This window comes from Coturnix japonica, chromosome 5 (genome assembly GCF_001577835.2).
Source record: "Coturnix japonica isolate 7356 chromosome 5, Coturnix japonica 2.1, whole genome shotgun sequence".
In the NCBI taxonomy this organism is placed as follows: Eukaryota; Metazoa; Chordata; class Aves; order Galliformes; family Phasianidae; genus Coturnix; species Coturnix japonica.
Window position 1 is genome coordinate 28,040,600 of NC_029520.1, and position 23,566 is coordinate 28,064,165.

General features: G+C 43.8%; 1 protein-coding gene and 1 long non-coding RNA gene across 14 annotated transcripts in view; one reads left to right on the forward strand and one right to left on the reverse strand.

Annotated features, from left to right (window-relative positions):
- Window positions 1-21,724, forward strand: part of RAD51B (RAD51 paralog B) — a 321,371-nt gene extending 299,647 nt beyond the window's left edge. For all 5 annotated transcript variants that reach the window (XM_015864831.2, XM_015864833.2, XM_015864832.2 and 2 more), the window contains exon 11: window positions 18,434-21,724. In XM_015864831.2, coding sequence (XP_015720317.1) covers window positions 18,434-18,570 — 137 coding nt within the window. In that variant the 3' untranslated portion in view covers window positions 18,571-21,724. The remainder of the gene's footprint in view (window positions 1-18,433) is intronic.
- The window catches only part of LOC107314957, a 67,842-nt gene that overhangs the window by 25,799 nt on the left and 18,477 nt on the right, over window positions 1-23,566 (reverse strand). For 5 of the 9 annotated variants that reach the window (XR_004307321.1, XR_004307323.1, XR_004307322.1 and 2 more), the window contains exons 1-2: window positions 820-1,006; window positions 589-710 (exon numbers count right to left, since the gene is read on the reverse strand). This is a non-coding gene — a long non-coding RNA (uncharacterized LOC107314957). The other 4 variants (XR_004307325.1, XR_004307328.1, XR_004307327.1 and 1 more) reach the window with 4 other exon arrangements.

The following is a 23,566-nucleotide window of genomic DNA, read 5'->3' on the forward strand; positions in this document are numbered from 1 at the left end:
CTCGTAGGTAGTGGAAAATGATCCCTGTGTACACATGTATTCAATTCTTTTAGGTCCATTCGTAAGCAAAGATTTCATGTCTTTTTTTAGAATACCCATTCTGATGGCTTCACTGTGCAGTTTGTGGTAATAAATATATTCACCTCCTATTTTTGCCTCTGCTTTAGGGCACAGGGAAACCATGCCAGAGTTGTGGATTGTGGATATGGAGCAATCTTTAAACTGTTTTTCAGAGTCTTAATTCCCCCTCTTTCCAAAGCAAAAGGCACCTTGAGAAGGCAGAAGATTGCTTCCCTCTTCTCTTACATTACTAAGGTGTTGTAGGACTGAACTCACTGCATTATTCCAGATTTTTACCAGTTTCTGTCGTCACATGGCTGCTGGCAACACATAGGCTCACACACCAGTAAGTGCTTTTAGGGCTAACACATGACACTGGAGGCTCATAGTACCTCAGACACCTCCATAAACCCTCTCTCCCATAAATTCTCCATGGGGCTCAGTGCTGCTGTGGCACCCTATATAGAATGATGAGGTCCTGCCTGTTTACATTCTCTACCCTGGCATATGCCCAACACCTCCACTTACCGAGAAGGGACTAGGATTTTTGTTGCATGGTAAGGAGAAGAGCCTGCTGTGAAGCTTGGATGCACAGTTCCTTTTCCCATCAACTTCAGGACAGATCCAGGTCCAGGCCCACCTTTGGTTACCTAGGAAGGAAACAAAGCATGGTCATAAAGAAAGCCAGATGCAAACAACATTTAAGGCTATATGGCCCCTTCTAATAGGGCTACATACTGTCAGATCTCAACAGCTCACCCTTAAAGCCACATCATCGTGGAGTATGAGCACACAACTGTTGTTAAAAGAGAGCGAGTGAGAAAAAATAATAAAAAGAGACAAAATGCAAGAGGCTTAGGAGGCCCCTGGCTTCCTTAATGGAATTAGCCCTTCCTTTATGAATTCCAGGGCTAAATGCTGTAAATGTGATTCACATACTCCCTCCTCTCACCAAAGCAGAAAGATCTGCTAGACACATGTTCTGAGTGGAGCAGGGGAAGATATGATGTGACTCAAGAGCCTGGAAGGCTAAAGGGAGTAGATGGGGAGAGCGCTGCAGCCCTTGATCTTTGCAAGATTTACTGCCTTTGCCTCTTGCAAAGATCTTTTTTTTTTTCCTGGAAAATTGCTAGCTTCTAGCAATTTAAAAAAAAAAAAAATTGGCTGGGGCAGTAAACAAGATCTTTGAAGGGGGAAGGAAGCCAAGAGAAAGTCAGGCCCATTAGTCACGCAGCTGCATTTCCTGTCACAAAGGACCCCAGTTGAGTAATCACTCAAAATATGCTTGTTATTTTTTCCTATTTTACTTCAACTTTTAGCTTGCCAGTATCTACTGTAAGAAAAAAATTAGAACAAGAAGTATTTTATCCTCAGAGGAAAAAACAATGATCTAGAAACTGACACTGATTTACATTATTTTTCCTTTCTCTAATTTTCATGGTCTAAAAACACTTCAATCATATGAGAGGAATGTAAGTAGCTCAGAGTGAGTCTGAGGCAGTCCCGGTGTTTTCAGGGTGTATCATTTCAGCAGGAGTGCGGGTGTTGGAGTTCCTTGGCTCCATGTCCAGCTGCTACCAATAGTTCGCTGAACAGCCTTGATTGAGTCACGAATTAATTTATCTGTAACTTATTTTGACCATATGAAAGGCAGAGATGATAACAGCTTCTGCATAACTGCTTTGTTAAGCTTCATTAATAATGCTTATAAGTAATATTGGGCCTTCTGAAACTTCTGCTCAAGTTTTGTCCAAATATTTGTCTAAAGAAAAACTGGAGTGAGGACTGAATCACATAGATTTTTAATTTAAAGCAGAACATTATGAGCAGCTTTTAAAAGAACTTACATGAAAAATAGTTGAAAATAGGAACTGGGCTATGAAATAGGAGAAGGAAAATCTTGCTGACACAATTTCTTGAGATGTTTAGAGGTAGAAAAATGGAGCAAATGTGTCATAACATACAACTGTTTTGCAGTCTTGGAAGAGAGTAATTGACCAACAGTACTACTTGCTCACATCCAGATCTTAGGCTTAAAGATAGTGGCTCTGAGAAGTCTGGTACCATTATCAAAAAGATATGAAGAATACATGAAGAAAGTAAAGCCAGAAAAGTGCTCCTTCTCCAGATTGCTCAAAAAAACTCCACTTCTTTTACCAACAAGTAGAACTCAAAAACACCGAACCCCACATTTTATTTACTCAAAACTAATGAGTGTGGTGACCAGGCCACCTATAAAGAATGACTGTAAGCAAGCTTCAAGGCACATAACAATTCATCACTCACATTCCTATATGGCTACATGAAAATGTCTGCAAAGGGAAAACTCCTGTTTGGATCGCTGTATAAGTAGGGAGTAGGTAACTGTAGTTTATGGTACATAATAACACAACTTAAAATACCACACAAAAAATGACACTTACATTTGCATGTAAGTGACTGGTAATGTCATATAATTCTCTAATTTGCACACATTTGATACCACAGATGTGCGGTCTTTTTAAAACCACAGCTTATGAGCAGATGTGATTTACACAGCAATGGAAATCACAGCCTCCTAAAGCTCATAAAATGGTGCAAACACAAACAAATGTGAGACTTACGCTATTTGGTTTAAGGGAGGCTTTGAAAAGCTGTTTCTATGTATTTTGAAAAGAAAGTCAAAATGGTTATTTCTGCTTATTTGCACTAAATGGAAAGGTAAGAGTCTTGTGAAGCGTGATCCAAATATGAAATATTCAGCTCCAAATTATGTTTGTAAAGTTCATTCTGTGTCTTTCCAAATGGCAGGCAAGGCAATCGGTACTCCTCAAAAGGGCACACAGATGGATACTCCCCAGTTTGTGGTCTGAGCTAGCACCAGGCTGTAGGGGCTTTCTGCTGCACTAACACCAGATGACTTTCACTGCTACATTCCCCAGCCTCCTACATCCCCACAGTATCTGACATTCCGTGCAACAGTCATAGTTTCTTGTTCCTAAAACTTGCTCTGCTGTGATGCGGGCTTATAAAGGCAGTTCCCAGTAACTGCTGGTATCCTCATAGCTTAGAAATTATATACTGGTACATATGAATGGATGAAAATAATTAGTTTACAAAAGCAACATAAACTTAGAACATCCTCTTTTACGAGTACCACTGCATGTGATAGCATTTCTTATACTTAGTGTTTGTTACAGGGGCATATAAATCACACATCCACTACATCAGACTGTGTAATAAATAGCCACTTATGGGATTAATTATTATTATTTCTGACAAGTATTTGGGCAGAAACCAATATTTACCTACCTGTTTATTTTAGAAATATTTATGTCTCTGTAGATACAGTACTCAAGTATCTGCAGACCTCTGAACTTTTGATGCATCTATCTGTTCTCCCCACAGGAGTCTGATGTAGATTAGTACAATTAGCTCTGTATAGGTGTGCCGTTAAAGTTCCTAAGATGAATGACAAACTCAGAATAACCTCACAAGTGTTTGACCTCTTGATTCACCTCCTGGCTGCAAATATTTCTCTCAAGCATATATGGGAAACTGAGTCATAAAGAAAAATTTCAGATGCCCATAAGCACATAGATGGCAACAGAGAGGGAAGCAGAGCTTATGACATAGAGATCCTCCATCTTTGGCATGTGTATTAAATTGCCCTCCCTTGTCTTCAGTGAATTGATGGTATTTACATTGCTGGCGCTGCAGTGTGGTGCTTTTGTAATGTGCATGGAGGAGACCTTGAAAATAATCACTTATTAAGAAGCTAAGTTAAATGGAACATAGGACAGTTGCTTACTACATTTACAATTAAACTTGTCAGCCTTTCTACTAAATTGCAGCATGAATGTGGGCAATTCCTTCACATCCACATGCTGCCATTTTTATAATTTAATATAGGGATAATAACACACTTGGAGGTCCAGGCAACAAATTTGCTATATAGGTGCTGCTCCCATTCTCATTTAAGACGGTGGAATGAGAACAGTGGGAAGGAACAGGGAGAACAGTAGCTTTTCCATTGAGCTGAATGAATTTTCTATGATACAACTCAAAAATTTCACTCTTGAAATAAGAACCTCCATGTACAGTAGAAATGAGCTGTATGTAGATACACTTTCAGAGCAAAACTGACTACGAAAGAGTTAATCTGGCTAGTGGCAACACTTCAGTAAAAGTGAGAGAGGTGAAACTCAAGTCCCAAGTCTTAATAAAAAACAAGTGTTTTATTGTTAGGTTAAAAACTCCTAGTCTAAGACTCCAGCAAGCATTTAAAAACAAGTCAAAAATGTGCTGTTGAATAAGAAACTTGGAAAGGCTACAACTGGCCACATTAGGCATTTATGGAGAATGCAGCGTTCACTGACTCAGGCCTACCATAAAGTTCACAGTGGGAAAACAAAACACATCTTACATGAAGGACACCTCTTACAAAACACATCTGGCCTCTGATGTGTTACACCTGGGATTAACTTCTGATATTCTCCTTTCCATCATCCTGGCTTTGCTCTTACTACTCCCTGCAGAGTATTCATACTATCGCTTTCTAGCTCCTCTTGTTTCCTGGTCTGTTTGTGGAACTTATAAGGTGATAGGCAACATGAACATCACATTCAGCACACTGATAGCTCAGCTCTTGAAACTGCTTTTCTGTCAAGGATGGGACCTTTTCCATTGAAAGAGAGAATGGTTGCTACTGTAGAACTAGCTAGTAAAGAGAAGTAAGGATATCACTCATCACTGTATTCTCCTTTTCCCCATTCCTTCAATATCCCAACAAAGCAGAAAGTCTTAGGGAACATCTTTCAGTAAAATTCACTGAGTTTGGGTCACAGCACTAAGTGACTGGTGTGAACTTTGAGCTTTAGCTTCAAGTTCCTCATGAATTTTGAGAACAGAAGTAGTTACGACTTACTAAAGAGAAGTGGAATATGAAGAACTGGGGAAGTCCGAATATACTTACAGTGGTCCGAGGCCTAGGATTGCTGCATAGCCAATACTGTAGCTTTTAATTAGTATTACAGAGATGGACTGGATTTTTTTTGTGTCTGTATAGTGAGAATAATTAACTAACTGCCCTCATAGAAACTAATCCACCCAAGAGAAAGTCAGGTATCAGTTTTCCTGGTCTTAGCCTCAGTGATAGAAATCAACTGTCATTACTAGAAAAGAAGGAAAGAAATAGTCCACAGGGGACCTAGTAGAACAAGAAGCAGAAGAGCAACTTTTGGGTTTTAATGCAAGAGTTTAACAACTGCTATTTAATAGGAGACAGAAAGGCAGCAGTGAAGATTGTCAGAATTTGCCTTCTTCATTCCCAGCCATCATCAAAAGCCGGTGTATTTTGAAGAAGCTTCTTGTGAAGATGCAATGGAAACAAAGACTGCAGATTAACAGAGGCCTGGGAGTAGAAAACTTCATAGTATCCCAGAAGTCCTTATAGACCTTTATGGCCTGAATTTGCCTGGGATGAGCCCCATGAGGACAATCAAGAGAAGTCTGTCAGCATCTGCTAGCTGCTACTAATTTTAGATCTTCCTTGGTTGTCTCCTTCACCTTCTAAGACTGCTTTTCATCCTACTCCTTTGCAGCTGCTGGTTCCTGTTACTAACTTGCATCAACAGTTCTCAATCTCAGACAACTCTGCTGTCATTTGTGCTTTGCTATGTGAGGGAAACAACCCATGCTTTCTGTTCCCTCCTGAAAAGTCACCGCACTTCAAGCTCCAGCTGAGCTAGGCCTGTCCCTGTTCATCACAACCCCTGCCCAACTCCAGCACATCAGTTTGCAAAAACTGACAATGCTACTGGACTTGGTGCTGGGAAATAGCCAAGATCAAAGCTAGAAGCTCAGTTTCTTTTATCTCTCATCAAACTGACCTTTATTTTTTCTTTACAGTCTTAAAATTACTGTTATCTTTTCTGATGTGTATTATCACTGTGAGTCACTGAGAAGAAGAGACCAGATTTCCAATAATACGTGCACAACCAGACTGAAGTGTTCTCAAACTGGCTTGTCTCAGCTCTGAAATAATAATGATGTCAGTCATTGAAATATTCAAGACCAATACTTATATTTGACTTAAAGCGAGCAATGAACTTAGCATCCCATATCTTGTTATTCTCTTTGCATGTTAACAACTCCTTTCCCAAATTTCATTTCCTTTGTGCATAGTTATTTTAAATGCCTGAAGAGAAAACAAAAATTCTTTACAGCTTTCTTCTTCACTTATCAAATGATGTTGTTAACCACTTGTGAAAGAAAAGATCCCCATCTGAGAGAGTAGTAAATAGGTAAATCCTCGCAGGAGAAGGAAAGAAGGGTGACAGGACTGAGATTCTGCCAATAGCACAGAGAGCAAAGAAGATTAAATCCATAATACTGAAGAAAGTAAAATCCTTTCTTTTTTGGTTCCCTGTCTGTACTGTCTTTTAAGGAACAACTAAGGATATGTTAACCTTATTCTCCTTTTGTTTTTTAATTTTTTTAAAGGGAGTAAAGAATGTTCTCCCTAACTACTCCTTATTTTTTGTTTATTACAGCCTACCCTAAAAGATTTTGGCACTGTCCCTTTCACAGGTGATCTGTAGCTCTTCTATGGAGAGTGAAAATACCTGAAGTGCTTATATGTAGAGTAGCAGGATCCTATGGCCTTCATTCCACAACAGGTTAGGAATGGGTTTAAGCAGCAGCGATGCAGATGCCTCCACCCATAGCAGGGCTCACAAGGGATAGGTACAAGTGAGTACAAAACTGTTTGTTTTTCCTTTCCCTTGCATTACTGTTGGGATACTTGCAAACATTTAATTAAAGCTATTGTATATATGCTTAACTTGGAGATGGTGGCTCCCTGAAACCGTTACACAGGAGCACCAAAGAAAATACAAGGGAGCCACTGAAGGAAAATACAAGTGAATTAGAAAAGCATAGCAACCAAAGAATACATTTCCCATAATACAACAGTCAAAGGTCATGAGGTCCCAGATGCTCAGTTGCTCATGCATATCTTCTATTCTCTCCACTTGCATGCCTACTCCAGAGAGGGCAAAGATTTAATGAGGATGGGGCTAGCTTTAGCAGTTCTCACCCTTCCTCACACCCTACGTCTGAAAGACCATTGAAAACCTCTTTGAAGTTGGAATAGACTCAGATTGAACTGTCCCAGTGCACACACACAATTTGTTTTTTTCCTCTCATCAGGTAGAAAAATACAAGGTGACTGTTTTCTTCCGGCAGTCCTGGATACAAAGCTGTTGAATCAAAGACTTATTGAATTTAGGGTGGAAAGGAGTTTCTCCAATGCATCCGTCTTTTCAATCAGCAGTAGCTGCCCTTCTCAAACAGTTTCTACTAGCCAGGTCATTATTCCTCAGTCCTTAGGAAGAAATCCTGTTCAGTCAAAACAGTGTACTATTTACAGGAAGTTTGGCAGGGTCAAAAAGTGACTGCAAAACCAATCTCTGGTTAAAACACAAACATTATCTGCTCAGATGTAGATACCATTAAAACTCAGAAATCTCTGATTTGCTATCAGGACCTTGAAGGTGATTTCAGCATCAGATTTGTTAAACTTGGCGGCAGTATGAACATTATCATTTGTCATTAGCAGAGCTAACTGAGTTGCTCCAAGTCCCACTTAATCTATCCAGCTCACTACCCACAGCTTCTGACCTACTTAGTCACTTCCTCTGATTTTCACCCAAAAACCTCTTTTCTGTGTTGGTCTGTGTCTGCCATTTAATCTTAATCAAACTTCCTTGAGCTTCCATTACTGTCAAGTACAACTCCTCTCACTGCAATACGCACCCTTCTGAGTGCAGAAAAGTTGATTCACAGCCAACAGTCTACCTCTTCTCTTACTCTCTAAGTTCATCTTAGCTTTGTTTTTCTTCCTGTATGAGTCACTCCTTCCCCTCTTTGAGACACCGTGCCACGCTTTCTGATCCCCCTTCATTCTCAGGGGCTGAGAAGCTGCCATATACACCATTCCTGTCAAGATCTGAAGAGTTTTTACCATGAATGCACAACTACCACATGCAGATTCAGAAGAAGCTGGAAACTAAGAAAATGAGTTGGCCACAGGCTGCTACAGAAAGTCAAATATTTTAATATGCTTTTGCTTTAAGCTAGAAATTATGACCTACTCTTTTCCTTTAAGCCCTTCTTAAGAACTACTGAAGCAAAACACAACCATTTAGTCTATGTCTCCCAAACCTTGCATCTCCCCGGTGCTTCAGGCACCTGTTGTAGAGATGCTGTATTATAGAGGTTGATACTGAATTACAGAGATGCTGTAGCTTGGGTAGCAGCTTACAGACTTCCCCAGTTGTCGGGGGTTTGCTGATGACACTGCAGCATACCTTCGAAACTGAGTTCTTCAGTCAGTTTCCTTTTACAACCAGAATCCAATTTAAAGATGTTAACAGAGTACCATGGTGACTTTTGCTTGCACAGGGGCACTCCTGAGCTGGCCAGGTCTGTTGTTTCCACAGCTTCTTCCACCAGCACAACAAAGCTCAGTGGACTGGGTCTTCAAACATCAGACACAGAACACTTGATGGCAACAGAGACTATGTGTAAGCCATATGAGAGACATGCTCAGTTTCACCTTGCCTTGTGCCCTCTCACAGCACCATTTTCAATATAAGCACTTTTGCTTTTTCCTCTTTTTCCTGTGCTCATACTCACACTCTTGATTTTCTGTTGTATATAATCATTCACTGAGGACAGCTTCCTAATAAGAAGAAAAATACCATACAGATTGGAAAGCTACAGGCCCTTCTCATTAAGCCTCTCCTTCAACTTATCTCTGCTTAAATTGTATTTTTGAACTGCAGTCACTGTACGGCATTGTAAGTTGAAAACAACCACTTGAGTCCTTTCCAGCGGCCCTGATACTGCGCTTGGAGGAGAGATAAGCAGCGCATTGAAGTTGCGGTATCGCTGTCGCTGAGGGCAGGGAGTGAATGGAAACATAGCCTCCCTCTGGCACTGCCTTGCTCTGGCTGGGGGGGGAACGATCAGGAGGAGCAGACCCAGTTCACATGCAGCAGGAGGCAGCGGCCTCCCAGCTGATGACAGATTAGACTCAGGGCCTGGGTAGTGGGAACATTGCGATTGTGCCTCAGCAGCATCTGTCTCCAGCACTAAAAGAATTACTGCTGCAGGCTGTGATTTTCTCAGCGAACTGTAATTATGCCAGAAGCCTCATTCCTGCCGTTCTTCTTGACAACTTAAGTTTAAAAAAAAAAAAAAGAAAGAAAGAAAAAGGAAGAAAAGGGGGGGGGGGACGACTTGAGAGCAGAGAAGCAGAAATTGTGAAGGAAGCTGGAAAGAAACATCTGTTTGGTTTAGTTCAGCTCGTCTCAGTGGCTTTCCCTGGGCTTCTTAGATCCACATGCATCAGAGCCTGTTTTCCTCACAAGCCAGTGCCAAGGTGTAACTCCAAGCGCTGCCATGCACCCCACTGAGTCAACAGGATGCATCCTCCCCATGCACTTAGGCACCATGGCAGCCAAGCTGAGCGTGCCCCAGCACTCCAGGCCTGGCAGTGCCCTTGGCCTCTGGTGAGGGCCAAACTCAGAACCCCTAAGAAGGAACAGCCTGGATAATAGTGGGGGTATGAGGAGTGGGCAGGTGGAGCCAAAGCCTGACTCTCAAAGGCTATGCCTAGGATCTGAACATTGGCGAGCATTATATGTGGTGTCTCTCTGTTTTAAAAGACAAAGGAACATCTGTGTATGTTTGGATTCCCAATAATATCTGGTACATTTTGCCAAAATAATGATATTTAAAAAAAAAAAAAAAAAAAGCAAGACTTCTTTGTAAGCCTTCCCTGTCAGAAGAACCTTTTTGTTTGGGCAATTGTAACTCCATATAAGCTTATTTGCCATTATTCTTTTCGTCACTCAGGGTTTCTTTCTTTTCAGTTTAAATCCAGGAGAGTAGGATAGAAATACTTAAGAGTAGGGTTTGCCAGTACAGTTTCACCGCCCGATGCTTAAAAGGTAGACAAGGTCAAAGCAATTCAAACTAACATACGGGCTCTTTTCTTATCTTACTTCGGGGCTTTAAGGCAATCATCCAGTATACTTTGAAGGCAGGAGAGCCTTGTCTGTGTCAAACTACATTAAGGCTCTCCTCCCTTGGAAGAGGGCAGAGCCAGCCCTTGCAGTGCTCGTGCCCATCCAGCAGCATGTTTGGGGGGACAGCATGGCAGCAGATCCCCATCTGCAGGGCCAAAACTTTCAGATATTGGTGAGAAAGACACTCATCTGGAGTTTTCTGAAACTGGCAGAAAAAGCCTGAGACAATGAGGAGGGAAAGGAAGTGTTAGAAGGAAAGTGGAAAGAACACTTCTTGCACACTTCGCTTTCTTTTCCATCTGTTTGTGTGATGTTGCTGTGAACTATTTAACAGCTGCAGTGCTCTGCCCCCAAAAGAGGCTGCGTTTCAGTAGCGAGAGAATGAATCCTACAGCAGAGTGCTTCAGGAGCCCCCTAGAAGGAGCAGGGTGATAGAAATGTGTTTCTTTGATTCAGTATAATGCTGAATAACATTGGGAGCAGAGCACTTGGGGCAGCAGGCAGAGGCCCTGTTGGAGCTCCTCACAATTGAAGCCCCTGGTACACAGCACCTGCTCCTGACCCATCCCTTGTGCAGCTGCCAAGTCCTTCTCTTTCACCTTCCAGGCAGAAGGAGAGGGTTGCTTTCAACCTCTCCAGCACTGGCTCTGAAATTCAAGGAGGGCAGATTGCTCAAGCAAAAGGTGTTTGCTGACTGCAGGACTTTGTAGCCTGGGAAGATAAGGGCAGTGGAGGAGGACTGGGAGCAGGAGGAGCAGGCATATTGCAACTGCCAAGGACTGAGCAAGAGAGCTTTTTTTCTGCATCCATTCAGACGCTCAGCTATTTCCTGCTCCATTCCTGCAGTCAGCATGCTCCACCTGCTTTTACTTAACCATTTCCTGTTTACTGCTTCCAAAAGCTTTCTGGTGCAATCAGTATTCTGCTGCTAGACTGTCTTCAGGGTACTTTTTTGACCAGCTTCACTACATTTTCTGCTTTCTCTCTTCTCTGTATGCAGACCTTTCAGTCTGAAGAATTGGGGCAGGGGTGCATGCATGCCTGTGTGTGTTCCTTATGGCCAAATTCAGTCTCTAGATCTGTCAGGAAAGTATTTGTTCACTCACTCATTCTTTCTCACTCCATATACTTTGTCTTCTTATCCTCCTGCACGTTGCTTTCTGCAGACTCACCACAGAAACAAACAGTATCACCGAAAGCATGTCTCCCTTTCTGTAGAGCAGAGGACCCCAGAGAGGTAGAAGAAAGACTCCTCCCATTACTTTCAAGAGTTTGACAGTTCTCCCACAAACAAGAGATTTATTTCCTGGATAGCTTGCCCAAGGTTCACATTTTCTAGTTCTGAAAACATTTAAGATAGTTCCTTTCAGTTTGCTGTTCAGTTTCTCAGACGGGTAATGCAAGGTGTGAGGCAGCAGAAGAATCACACAAAGAAAAATAAACCCTTTTCTAAGTGTTGTCTGCTCCCACAAGACCCCATCCCACACTCAGATATGTCTTAAAGAAACCACTACAAAATTATGCATGTTTCAAGTCTGTTCTCCTTTGCCATACTGTAGATAACACTGAAGCCATCACTAAAATTAAGTTTATTTGTTACTGCTTTTGCTGTTTGTTTACTTTTTGTATTTCTCTTCTGGAGAATATATTTTCACAGCCCCAGTTTCCTCTCTGGTTCTCATGCTCTTGCACAGCACTGCAATGTTTGGGTTGCGGTGAGCACTGCAGGGGAATGTTCCCTTCTTAAAATAAATCATGGAAACATTTCTGTTGGAATCAGGGCTTGTTAAAGTTGGTGGGGGTTTTTTGTTTTTTAAAATAAGAAGAATGTCAGGATAGCTTTGACCTGTCAACATATCCCTTTAGAGGGATCAGGCTTGTGACATGTGACACTGTATATATGTGTATGTCAGTATATATGTGTGTACACACACACACACCATTATATATGCCAGTTACACTGGTATAACCAAGCACTAAAAGCACCCTCAAAAAATGCTTGATATGTTGTCCCAGCCTGCATCAAACAGATCCGCAAATTCCTCTGCTAGCCCTGTTGCAAATTAATGTAAGCCAGTGGTGCCTGGGCTGATGGCTTCCCAGAAGAAGGCAGAGGTCCACAAGCCTATGTTAGCATTGTCACTGAGCTGTTCCACACTTCTGAAGCGACGCTGATGGGCTCACACTCACATTTCCAAGTTTCTTAAGAACAACACTAGAACCATCTTGTTTCAGCTACAGCACAGAGTGACAACCATACCCACAACAGGGAGTTAGAACTAGATGATCTTTAACACTCCCACCCAAGCCAGTCAATATGATTGATTCTCTAGTTCTATGTTTCTATATACAGGTAGCACACCTGTGTTTGCTAGGAGGTACGACTTGACCATCACCGATATCAGGAGAGCTATCTGCTGTGGGCATAGAACAACCCCCCTTCAATCAAAGTTCGCTGAGGCATCGTTTAAGCAGACTACGAGCAGCTTTTGAATTCTCTTGCTAAACAGGTGTAATGCTATAATATGACAGCAGAGTGACACAATCCTAAACCGCAGCAAATAAAAAGCCAAATGCAGCAGCCATAGACACAAAAACAAATGAATAAAAACTGCTTACCTGTGAAAGGCCTCCAAAAAGAACGGAGCTCCAGCAAGATACTTTGCCTCTACTGCCAACCCTTAAATGAGGTCCTGGCTCCACCCGTTCCAATCACTCAGGTGCATGCAATGCACCTGAGCTCCCCTGAGTTGCCTCTGCTTTCCAACCAGGTGCTCAATCAGTGTTTCAAGCCATGACCCAGCATTTCCACTACATCAGGAAAGCAGAAAAGGAAGCAGTTGTTTTCTGCACAGAAGTTTCTTTCAGATTGGTCCAAATATGTTAAATGTCTGCTTTGGTTCCCATCCAGCCCAATTCATTCAACAGTTTGTGGCAGAGTACTTGTCATCAGTAGCAATTGCCCAGATTGAGTCACACCCATGCAACGATGTGTTTTCATCTTCATTTTATAGGGCACAGCCCTGGCAAATTCATGGCCATATTGTACCACAGCAGCTCCTTTTCTTCTATCCAGCTGTCAGTCCAAGGGGCAGCTACTTCCAAAAGAGATTCTGTGATTCAGTGCCCATCTTTGTTTTCCAGATGTTTCTTTCGACACTCTGTTTTCCAGTTACTTTGCACATTCAGTGCATTCAAAATATTTTTTTGCCTCTCCCCCACCCCTAAAATGGTGGAAAGTTGGAATATATGAAAATGTAGGCAGAATGAGTCTGGGACTGCACAGGACTCTTTCCAGGAAATGGGTAGAAGGTTCATCAGATGAGTCACTGAAACCTTAGATGACTAAATTCTTGTAGAATAAACTGTCAGGAATATGATACCGGACAGGACATTTAGAGGGAAGGAGAAACTTCTCAAATAGCTCTTGTTTGTTTTCTGTTAGTGATTCATTCCTAAGGAAATTGCCACATTTTTGGCCGGGACGGCAGCAGCACGGAGATGGTGCCAGCCTTCACGTGCAGCATGCTGCAGCGCTCGAGGCCTTGCAGAGCCCAGTGTTTGGAAGGATCAGGAGCTCACTTGTCCTGCCCCTGGGCAGGTCCCTCAGCTACCTGTCCCTTCCCATACCACAGGAAGGAGGGCTCGAGACCTGACATGTTTGGGTCATCACAAAGGTGTAAGTACTGAAGGTAGGGAGCCCATGAGAGAAGTCTGTACAGAGCCAAAGTGAACAAAATAAGGCTGGGTCACCGGTGCACTTCTGCCATCTGAATCAATTTGCCTCTTTCTTCATATACCAGCAGGTATGAGACCAAGAGGAAATGAAGGCATTAAAACTCCAATTTCTAAGCTCCTTTTAAAAATTTCCCTTCCTCTACCTGCTCCAACCAGTAAACCAAGTTGTATCAATAAAACTGGCCCAAAGCTCTGAATGTGTGTTTCAGAGAAGGTCTAGAGATTTTAAGTGCCAGTAACAACAGAAGCAGTCGGGCTCCCTCCACAGCTACCTCCAGAGGAGCTGAACCAGCATTAGCAGTAGTGGGAAATGTTTGCTGTAGTATTTGAGTGTGGAGAAACCCCAGCATTCCAGCAAGCCGCTGCCAGTTCCCATTTTGGTGAGTTTGACCTAGAGCATTTAGCATTGCAACATCAGTTCTGCATCTCATAATGCCGTTTGCGTAATGAGCTCTCATTTGGTTCCTATTAAAATCACAGTCTTTCTTCTGCAAACCACCGCTTGTAAAAATCAAGCCACCCAGTTTCTCATTAGATTATAATATAGGAAATAAATAGTCCTAAATAATTGGATGCACACCATAATCATTAGACAGAGAATAGGTGTCAGTTTTTCCCTTCTTGGATATACAAACTTCAGATCTCAAAGTGGGAATGCGGAAGATCTGTTAAGGGTTACTGAGTCCATCTCCTGCAAAGCCACTGTGTAGTTGCACCCCTGTAGTTGTTCCTCAGATAATATACCGATAAAAAAGAGACCCTACAGCTTCTCGTAGTCACAGCAGCAAGAATTCTCCTAAAGGTTGCACAAATGGTGTGTCGCTCTGTATGGATTGTCCCAGAGTCATTACCTGTTTGAAGCAGCGCAGAGCAGTTCCTTGTATTATATACACCAGCACTTTGAAGAATTCCGTTTCAAATGTCTCAAACAATGGGGGTTTCACCGCTTCCTGTGGGAGCCAGCTCTGCTGCCTAACTCACTCCACCATCTGGAGTGTTTTCCTGACTGTCTGCCTGCTTGTAATTTTCTTTAGTTGTGCTCCCACTCTTTCTCCTTAAGGGTGACTCGCTAAACCTTTCTGCAGTGTGAAATTCATGTTACATGGCGCTTTTTTCTGTTTTATGATAATCAAGAAAACCTGAAAGCTTGATGGCTTCTGGTCTTTGCTCTTCCTTACTCAGAAATAAGAGTAAGTTATAAATAACTTATTATGGCTTTTCTATCCGCTCATCTCAAAGGCTTACCAGAACTGCCAGTATGACTACACTCTTTTTATAGATGGGAAGACTGAAGCACAGAGCAGGAAACATGCAGGGAGCCAGTGGCAAGACCTGGGTTTTTAGCCAGGTCTCTACAATCAACAGTACACTACTTTTTTTTTTTTACTTTTTTTTTTGCTTTTTTTTTGGGGGGGGGCTTATTTCGGTCCAGTCCAATTCCTCTGGCATTGTTGGAGTGCCTAAAACGAGCTTTAAGAGAACTTCATTCTGAGTTGTAACTGAAAGGTCATCCTGCTGAATATTTAACAGTTACTATCTTTCTGATGTGTTTGTTAAGCATCCTAATTAAGTACTGATACATAAAACCAACAAAGCACTTTAACAGACTGATTTGGTCCCTAGGGCCTCCAAGCTGCGTTTCCTTCAGCTAGCCTATGTTTTCCTGGTTGTGGATTGTCCAAACTGAACGCAGTGTATAACAAGCATGCTCTTATCAGTGCGCTGCAGAGAGATTTCCTTCCTCTTCAGTGCCACCATGCTTACTTCACCTGTTGTATTTCCCTTAGCAGCAGTTTTTGGTAAGCCCATTTCTCAGAATCTGGATTGTAAATCTTCTCACATGGAATAACAACACCGCAATCAGTTCAGCACAGAATACCATGTAGAGGCTGATACACAGGCTGGCACAGAGCCACTCACCTGCACCTCAGCACAGGCTGCCCTCAACAGCATAGCACCCCATGGGCTGTTTGCATCCGTGGCATTCCACCTCCCTGAGGAGGACATGCTTTAGGGTCTCTGCTTGCCCAGCCTGTCCATGCCATGAATGTCTCTGCTAGATGTGCCTGAGCACGTGAGACTTGTCTTTTCCCAGCCCCCACCTGGGGATGGCTGTGACAGTGTGGCTGGCAACCTGGTTTCAGAACTGTGCCATGCTGATTCCACACTGAACTGGATGCATGGATCCTGTGCCCAGTGCAGCACTTTGTATGGATGGAGAAATGGTAGTTAGAGATGCAGTAGAGAGAGTCGTATCTGTGGCTAGCACACAGATCTTCCTGGCTGGCACCCACTTTTGAAACATGCCAGTAAGTGAGTGAAGCCCCCACCAGAGGAGTCATTCCCCAACTTCTCCTCCAGGCCACCTTTATTCTGGATATCACTGAGCCAGAGCTGGAGGATTTACTGAAAGCCGCAAGGCTGCTGAAGGTCACTGAGCACATTGTCTTTGCTTTCAGATTGAGTTTGAGAAATTACCGGTGGTGTCATGCCTGTGCCTCCGAGCCATGTGAATAGAGGAAGCTAAGAGCAACAACAGATTACATAAAGCAGGGAAATCCCCCTCCAACTTCTCCCATACTATCTCAAACTGAAGTTGATTTGCATACATGCACTACAAATAACTTTGCAATGGCTTCTAGCCTTGTGAAAGACTTACTTGTGCTTGACTACATGTGCTTGCCTATTATCATTTAGGCCAGTTCCACCAGTTAATCACTCAGAGAAAATAAAAAGGCTGAATGAGAGCCCATGTAGAAATCTAAGCAGTTCTATAGAGTATCAGTCTACTTCAGGTAAGGACACAACTGAGTAATGCTATTCCATGTGAAATCAATAGGAACTGTTCAATACCTATTAAGAAATACTGGTTATTCTGTGCTAAACAGTGGTAAATCTCTGCTAGAGAGCTATGTTAATGTTGATGATTTGTCATTATGGATGGACAGATAGGTGGGTGGATGGTGTCTTGCTTTATCTAAACTTGCATCCAAGCTTCCAATGCAGACCCTGCTTGGTGGAAACTGAACTTTACTGAAATCCAGGAAAAAAACTGCAGTATCCTATAGATGAAAATGATGGCCAGCTACTTTACAAAACCTGAGACTCATTAGGCCTGGCATTCCTAAGCAGTGCTATTCAAGAAGCAGCAGCATTAAACAGACCTTCAAAATTCCTGTGATTTCTTTTAAATGTCATGGTTCAACAGAAACAAACAAATGAGCAATAAAGAGATAGGATCATGAAAAAAATGCATATTTACTGCTCACCCTCTTCAAAAGCTAGACAGAGTGCAGACAACTGCACTGGTCATTCTTTTCTACCAATAAACTTCTCTACCAGGGAAACTGAGGCACAGCTTACCTTGACAACCTGTGTAAGTCTTCTGATTCTTCTGTGATATCCCCTCCATTAATATTAATCATGTCATGACCAGTTGCAGAGGAATACCTCACCTTTCAGCCTCCTCCTTTCAGCTTTATTGACTTTATTCAGAGCTTTAACGGAGCACAGTGGGGACCAGCCCAGAAGGGAGCTGCCCACTCCCCAGGCTACAGTGGAACTTGTCACAGTGGATCAGCTGTGGAAATCGGAAGAGAAGTACATATTTGAGTAGGAGCATGATACCTTGCAATGCACTTGATTGCAGCAAACAGGAGGACGTGGCATGATCTGACTGCTTATTCATTTTTTCTTTGGATATTTTGGTCTTAATAGCTTTGTGTGTCTCTTCAGTTTGTGTTCTTTCCTGTCAATCTGTAGGTTGATCAGGAAGTTATCAAAAGATTCTTTCTTTTTTTATCTCCTCTCACTAACAACAGTCTATTATTTTCAACATATTTAATCACAGTAATATAATATTATTTGTTTAAACAGCGAACTACGTCCCATCTGCAGCCACTGACATGGGACTAAGAATAAAAGTGGAACAGCTCGTACTGGTTTGGAGGGAGGCTTTGCTCTCAGCCCAAGTATTAGGAAAGCATATAGGGTGCAGCCATAATATTTGCTCCGAATCCAGTATGATTTGCTAATGTTTGGAAAATACACTGGCATAAGATGTGCTCTATTTAACTCTAAGAAACATGTTTGAAATGTAGAAAGCAAACAGTGGTAGAGATATCTGTCCTTTTGCTTATTTAATTCTCTATTCATAGGCAGCAGCTAACAAAAAAGTTATACTGGGAAGCTAGAGTGACACAAAGGTCCTGAACAGAAACACATTGGTCCTGGAAGAGCTCTGCCAAAGTGTCACAGTAGGAGCTGGACCATGCAAAGGTTTGGCTCTAAAGCACAAGAGTAGCATCAGAAACTTTGCCACACACAGTGAGTCTGGATATTGTTAACTAAAAGGACAGTCAAGCAGGCAGCAGAAAGAGGACCGCTATATATAAGTACATCCATGTTCAACCAGTCTGTGAAATTAGTTTGTGCTGACATTTACCTTGATATGTTTTTGTGAATTAAGCTGGTTTCCAGGTGGCTGGAGGAAATGGTGACTTTGTCATTTAATTCTTACGTGTTGTCATTGAGGTGTCTGTCTTTGTTGTGTGTTTCAGATGGAAAGAATCTATCAAGTTTACCCTGGGAAGGAGCCAGTCCTGTCCTGCAAACCATACAAGTGAGAAACACTACCTTGAGAGATGCTTTCCTCAACACCACTGATGAGACTCCTGGTGATACACCCAGTGCATAGAATGGTCAAATGAAGTCTTCACTGCAAAATGAATGAACAACCTTGGTCTTTGAAAATCCAGTGAAGCAGATAGTTAGGCATTCTTCTTTTGCCTCTTTAGAGACTAAGTTCAAAAACAAGCAGTGTTTTCTGTACGTGTGGGGCCACATTAAACTTCAGAATTATGAAAATGTTGAATATTGTTCGGGTTAAGTTAGATTACATAGTAATAAAACTCCATGAACAACACACGTCAGCGAAGAAGCACAAACCTCACAAGCCTTCCTAATTCACCCTGACACCTCAGCAGTCTGGAGGAACGGGCAGTCAAACACACAGAGCACTGAGTTTCCACTGCACTATTTACTCACACCTTACTGTGACTGAGAGAATGTATGACTTGCTAAAGGCTGCTGAAGGCGCTAGATCAGCTGTGACTGACATCAAGTTGTTCCCTGTCTTCAGTCCTCACATCCCTAAGGGAAAGCTGTGTACGTGCTGAGTTAGTGCTGATGGCTGATGCACAGTCACCATTGGCCCGAGACATGGTTCATTGCCCTGCAGTCATGGGGAAAGCCTCATTGAGAATCCTGATGGAAAGCAAAACACCCAGCATTGAAGTGTGAAAGGTACAGGTAACCCAGCAAGGGGATCAGTGCCAAGGTGAGCAGGTTGCCATCTGCTGTTTGCTGGGCAGGTCTGGGGTGACCAAGGGTGCTCCCAGCAAACACAAGGCTCCTGTTAAAATAGCACTGTGTACCCATACAGCTGCACTCTGAGAAGCTGAAGAGTTGTCAGGGTGAGGAAGCCAATGTCCCTCTGCTTGCAGCCACCAAGCAGGCTGGTGAGGAGAGCTGCTCTGTAACTCTCTGCTCACACACCTGCTCAGGCAGCTTTGTGCTCTACTTGAACAAGGAAGTGTCCAGGTTTTCATCATAAGAAAGCTACTCCATTTCAGTGTTACTTTTAAAAGCTATTAAGTTTCACCCTGGGGAGGAGCAGTTCTCCAGCTTTACCGATTTTGTGCTTTAAAGATATATATGTATATATATATTTAATTTCATTTTAATTTTGTTTTAACCAAAGTTTAGATTTCCTTCTTGCCAGTGTTGCACTGCTGTCCGGTCAGTCAAACACTGCTGAACTTGCTTGTCGCCATTTTATCCGGATATCTTGTAAATATTTGGTAGAGCACTCAGACACAGAAGTGGTTTTTGCTCTTACAGTCACATGCCTGGTTCCAGGACCTTTCAGAAGTACAAAAGACTGAAGGCAGGGAAAATTCCACTGAGATGGATTCGAGTCTCCAGGGAGCAACTGGACTCTGTTTAGACTAAAATTTCTTGCTGCTGGTTCTCTCCTTTTTTCTGTATTTAAACATGGAAGGATAGAGGGGGGAAGCTGCAGGGTAAGGGTGGGTTTTTTAATTATAAACACTGAAATACAAGTGCTGTATCACTCGTTTCTCTCATATTACAGGAACATTTGCAGTTGGAGAGGGAGATAAGCTTTTTAATGCACTCTGCAAAACCTTGGGAAATTTCCATCCAAGTTCTAAAATGCGTTACAGACATTAATGAATTAAAGCGTAATCCCCTTCTTCTCAGCCCTGTGGAGTAAGGACTAAATACAATTTAAAGACATGGATAATGAGTCTAAAAAAGTTGTAAAGGCCTTGCCTGAAATCACACAGGCAGGATGGCAGGAGGACTCAGGCCTTTAGGCCTTCTACTTTACACCACATCCAGCACAGTTTCCTGCCTTTTCAAGGTTTGCTGTACTTGCCCTTCTGGGATAATAGTAAGAACATACTGGCATCACACCTGTGCATAACCTTGCTTTATTCCCCCTTGGAACGCAGAGACCTCTCACAGAGTCTCTCCAGTGAGATTAAGATGCTGAAAAGATCAGAGTGGGATGTGAGCAGGGAAAAACAAGGCATTGCTCTGCTCTGAGTAGATCCCACTTCTGCTGTGGCAGTGGAGTTAGTGCCCCAGCATGAGCAGCCTCTAGCTTGTGCTCCCACAGTGGATTCAGGCAGGTTGTCAGGTCAGTCAGTTCTTGACTGACAAGAACATTGGACAGATGAGCCAGTGAGCCACTCTCCTGTAGAGAGTTCATTATTCTCCTCTTTGTGAGTCACAGTTCTTATTATCAGAATTCCACAGCTATTGCTGCAGCCGTTCTCCAGCCCCTCTTCTGAAGAGAGGGATAATCCCAGCCAGTTCCTCTCCAGTGGCATGAGTCAGGTTTTTACCAGGGCGATTAATGGACAGCTGAGAAGAGCAGTTCCAACAGGGATGAGCCAAAAGCAATGTCCACATGAGTCATCAAGTGAAAGAGAAGGAAGAAGGGAGCAAAACCAGTTGGGAGCCGGGCAGCCCCTGCTGCCATCCCCATGGCCCAGCCCTGCAGCCCTTCACAGAGCCTTTGCCCTGTTTGTGCCGTGGCCAGCCACAGAGCTGCAGCAGCTCTCCTGCCAAGAACCCAGAGTCCCTGCAGATGCCTCGCACAGCACTCACTTCATTCCTGCTGAAAGGCAGCCAGGCCCAGGCTGAGACATGGCAAGCACTTTGCTGTGCCTGGCAACGCTGCCCAGCTGCTGAGAACAAATGGGGAAGAAGGGCTGTGTAAAAACGCAGGGGAATTTTCACATAGGCAGGATGTAATTAGCAGAGCTGGAATTTGGCCAGGATGCTGGGGTTAAAGCACTGGCTTGCAGGTAGCACAGTGGGAGCTTTCATAACTCATGCTCAGGATCTCCCATTTCCATCTTACCTAGAGGATGTTAGAGGACTGCTCCCCATTTAATGTTCCCATACAGCTTTCTGAGCTCTGACACAAAGGGAAAAGTGTCAGAGTGCTGCAGCTGCAGTGTGCCACGGTCACAGCTGGCAGGACCGCACCCCAACGGGCCACAGCAGCATTGCAGCAAAGCCTGGCACTCTGCATCCTGCCTGTGGACTCCTGCAAGTCTGCACCTGCCTGAGCTCCCAGCAAACAGAAAAGGGGATGAAAACAGGGCAGCCCCTCATATGTTAATCGTGAGAGAGGGAATACTACTTCAACCCTACTCCCTGCCACAGATCAGAACTGACGTCCAGCACTCCTCCCCGGTGTGTACCAGTGAGCTTTCCCAATGTGCCTTGCCAGTAATAAACAGCACTTTTTAAGAGCTCATGCCTCCTCCGTCCTTCCAGCTGAGAAATCACGTTCAGTGCAGTCAAACATTTTGTTTCCTTTTGTGACCTCACTTTCCGTATGTGCAATCTTTGTGTTTACTACAAGGATGCTGAATGTCCACAAAAGGTCAAGGAAGTCGTGCAAGAACCTCACGTGTGGAAAGTCCGCACAGCATCTTTACCACAACGTGGTCCACAGTGTGAAAAACCTTGAAGCAAACCAAAACCCCTAGGAGTGGCAGCCCCGCAGACCAGCCACAGCCCCAAGTGCTGCCTTCCTACCCATGTGTGAGCCAAGAGGGGTGCTGCCCCCGCCCTGGGAAGCACTGCCTTTGTGTCACCCCCCTTCCACTGGCCTTGGGCTTAGTGTGGGTTTGCACGCAGTCCCCTCTCTGTTCGGTGTTTGGTTGAGCTGGGTGAGAGAACCTCAGTGAGCAGGATAACGGAGGTGCAGGCTGAATGGAACAGCCCTGCAAGCTGAAGAGGGGAAAGTACAGGCAGCTGCAGGCAACAGGAAACCTAGTGCTCATAAATAATACGTCTTACAGCCAGAAAGAGGAAATAAACAGCACCAGTACAGATGGAGAGGACAGAAGAGAGGAACACAGCGTAGCTGTGGTGTGGGAGTTGCTGCATTACAGTGAGCTCATTTTCACAGACCATCGTCCCCATTCGCTGTGTGCCCCGACTGCAAAAATCAGTGGGGGAGTGGGGACTGGTCAAAGAGAGGGTCTCTATCAGAAGTTGTCAACAGCTGCTGTAATTAAGTAAGCAGCCAAGAGCACACACAACCCGAGTGGCCGCCAAACTGAAATGAAAGCATTTTTTGTTTGCAGTCATAGCCCTGAAGGATAATAAAGATAGCTCCAGCATGCCAAGCCTGGGAGCTGCAAAGACACTGTCTCTGAGTGGCAAATGCCCTACTCCAGCTATCCAAATTCCTGTGCTCTGGGAATGGATTGCTCCCTATACACACTGTCAGCATGCGCGCCCATAGGCACCATCTTGGGCAGCTTCTTGCCAGTCTGGAGAGCCCCAAGCACAGTGGAGGTGACGGGTACAGCCCCTGTGAGCTCTGCCTGCTGGCTGACAACTGACAACAACTCTAGGATCCCCTCCTCAGAATTTTCCCTTCAAACACCACAGATCACCATGGCCTATGATTTGGCCGCCAGCAGCAACAGCTGCCGTGTTGGGACATGGTGGCTGCTTTGTGTCACTGGGGGCTCCTCACCTGGACCACCACAGCAACCCAAGCAGCTGGCATGCAGAGCCAGGGGGTGGTGGGACCTCCTCAGCCATGAAACACTGCCCTCAGACTTTCACCAAGCACTGCAGAAGCTCATGCACAGGTTCAGCAAAGGGAGAAAAGTCATTCACAAATTGCATGCATATTTCTTCATTCATTCATTGAGTCGGGCTTCCCTTTCATCCCCCAGCCCCGCACACATTGCTGGCATTCTCCCACAATCCCATCTAATAACCCAAAGGTCTCCACAAGCCATTGCTTGCCAATGGAGAGCACAGCCACTGGCCCGCCCGCTCAGTCACATGAGATGTTCCGTGCAAAGGTTTAACGCTCCATCCTGACATCAGCCCCTTCCCACAAATCCCCTGCAGTGTTTCCCTCATCAAGTCCCAGGGAAGAATTTCCAGAGTCCCTGAGCTCTCCAAGTCCTTTCCCTAGAGCTTCCAGTGTCAATGTCTAGATGGCACTGCAGGTGCTTGGTGCCTGTACTCACAACCTGGGAGGACAACAACAGATCTTTCTCATCCCTCCTGCCTGGGAGGCATAGAGGAGACACATGCTTTTGGAGAAACTCAAATGGAAGTGA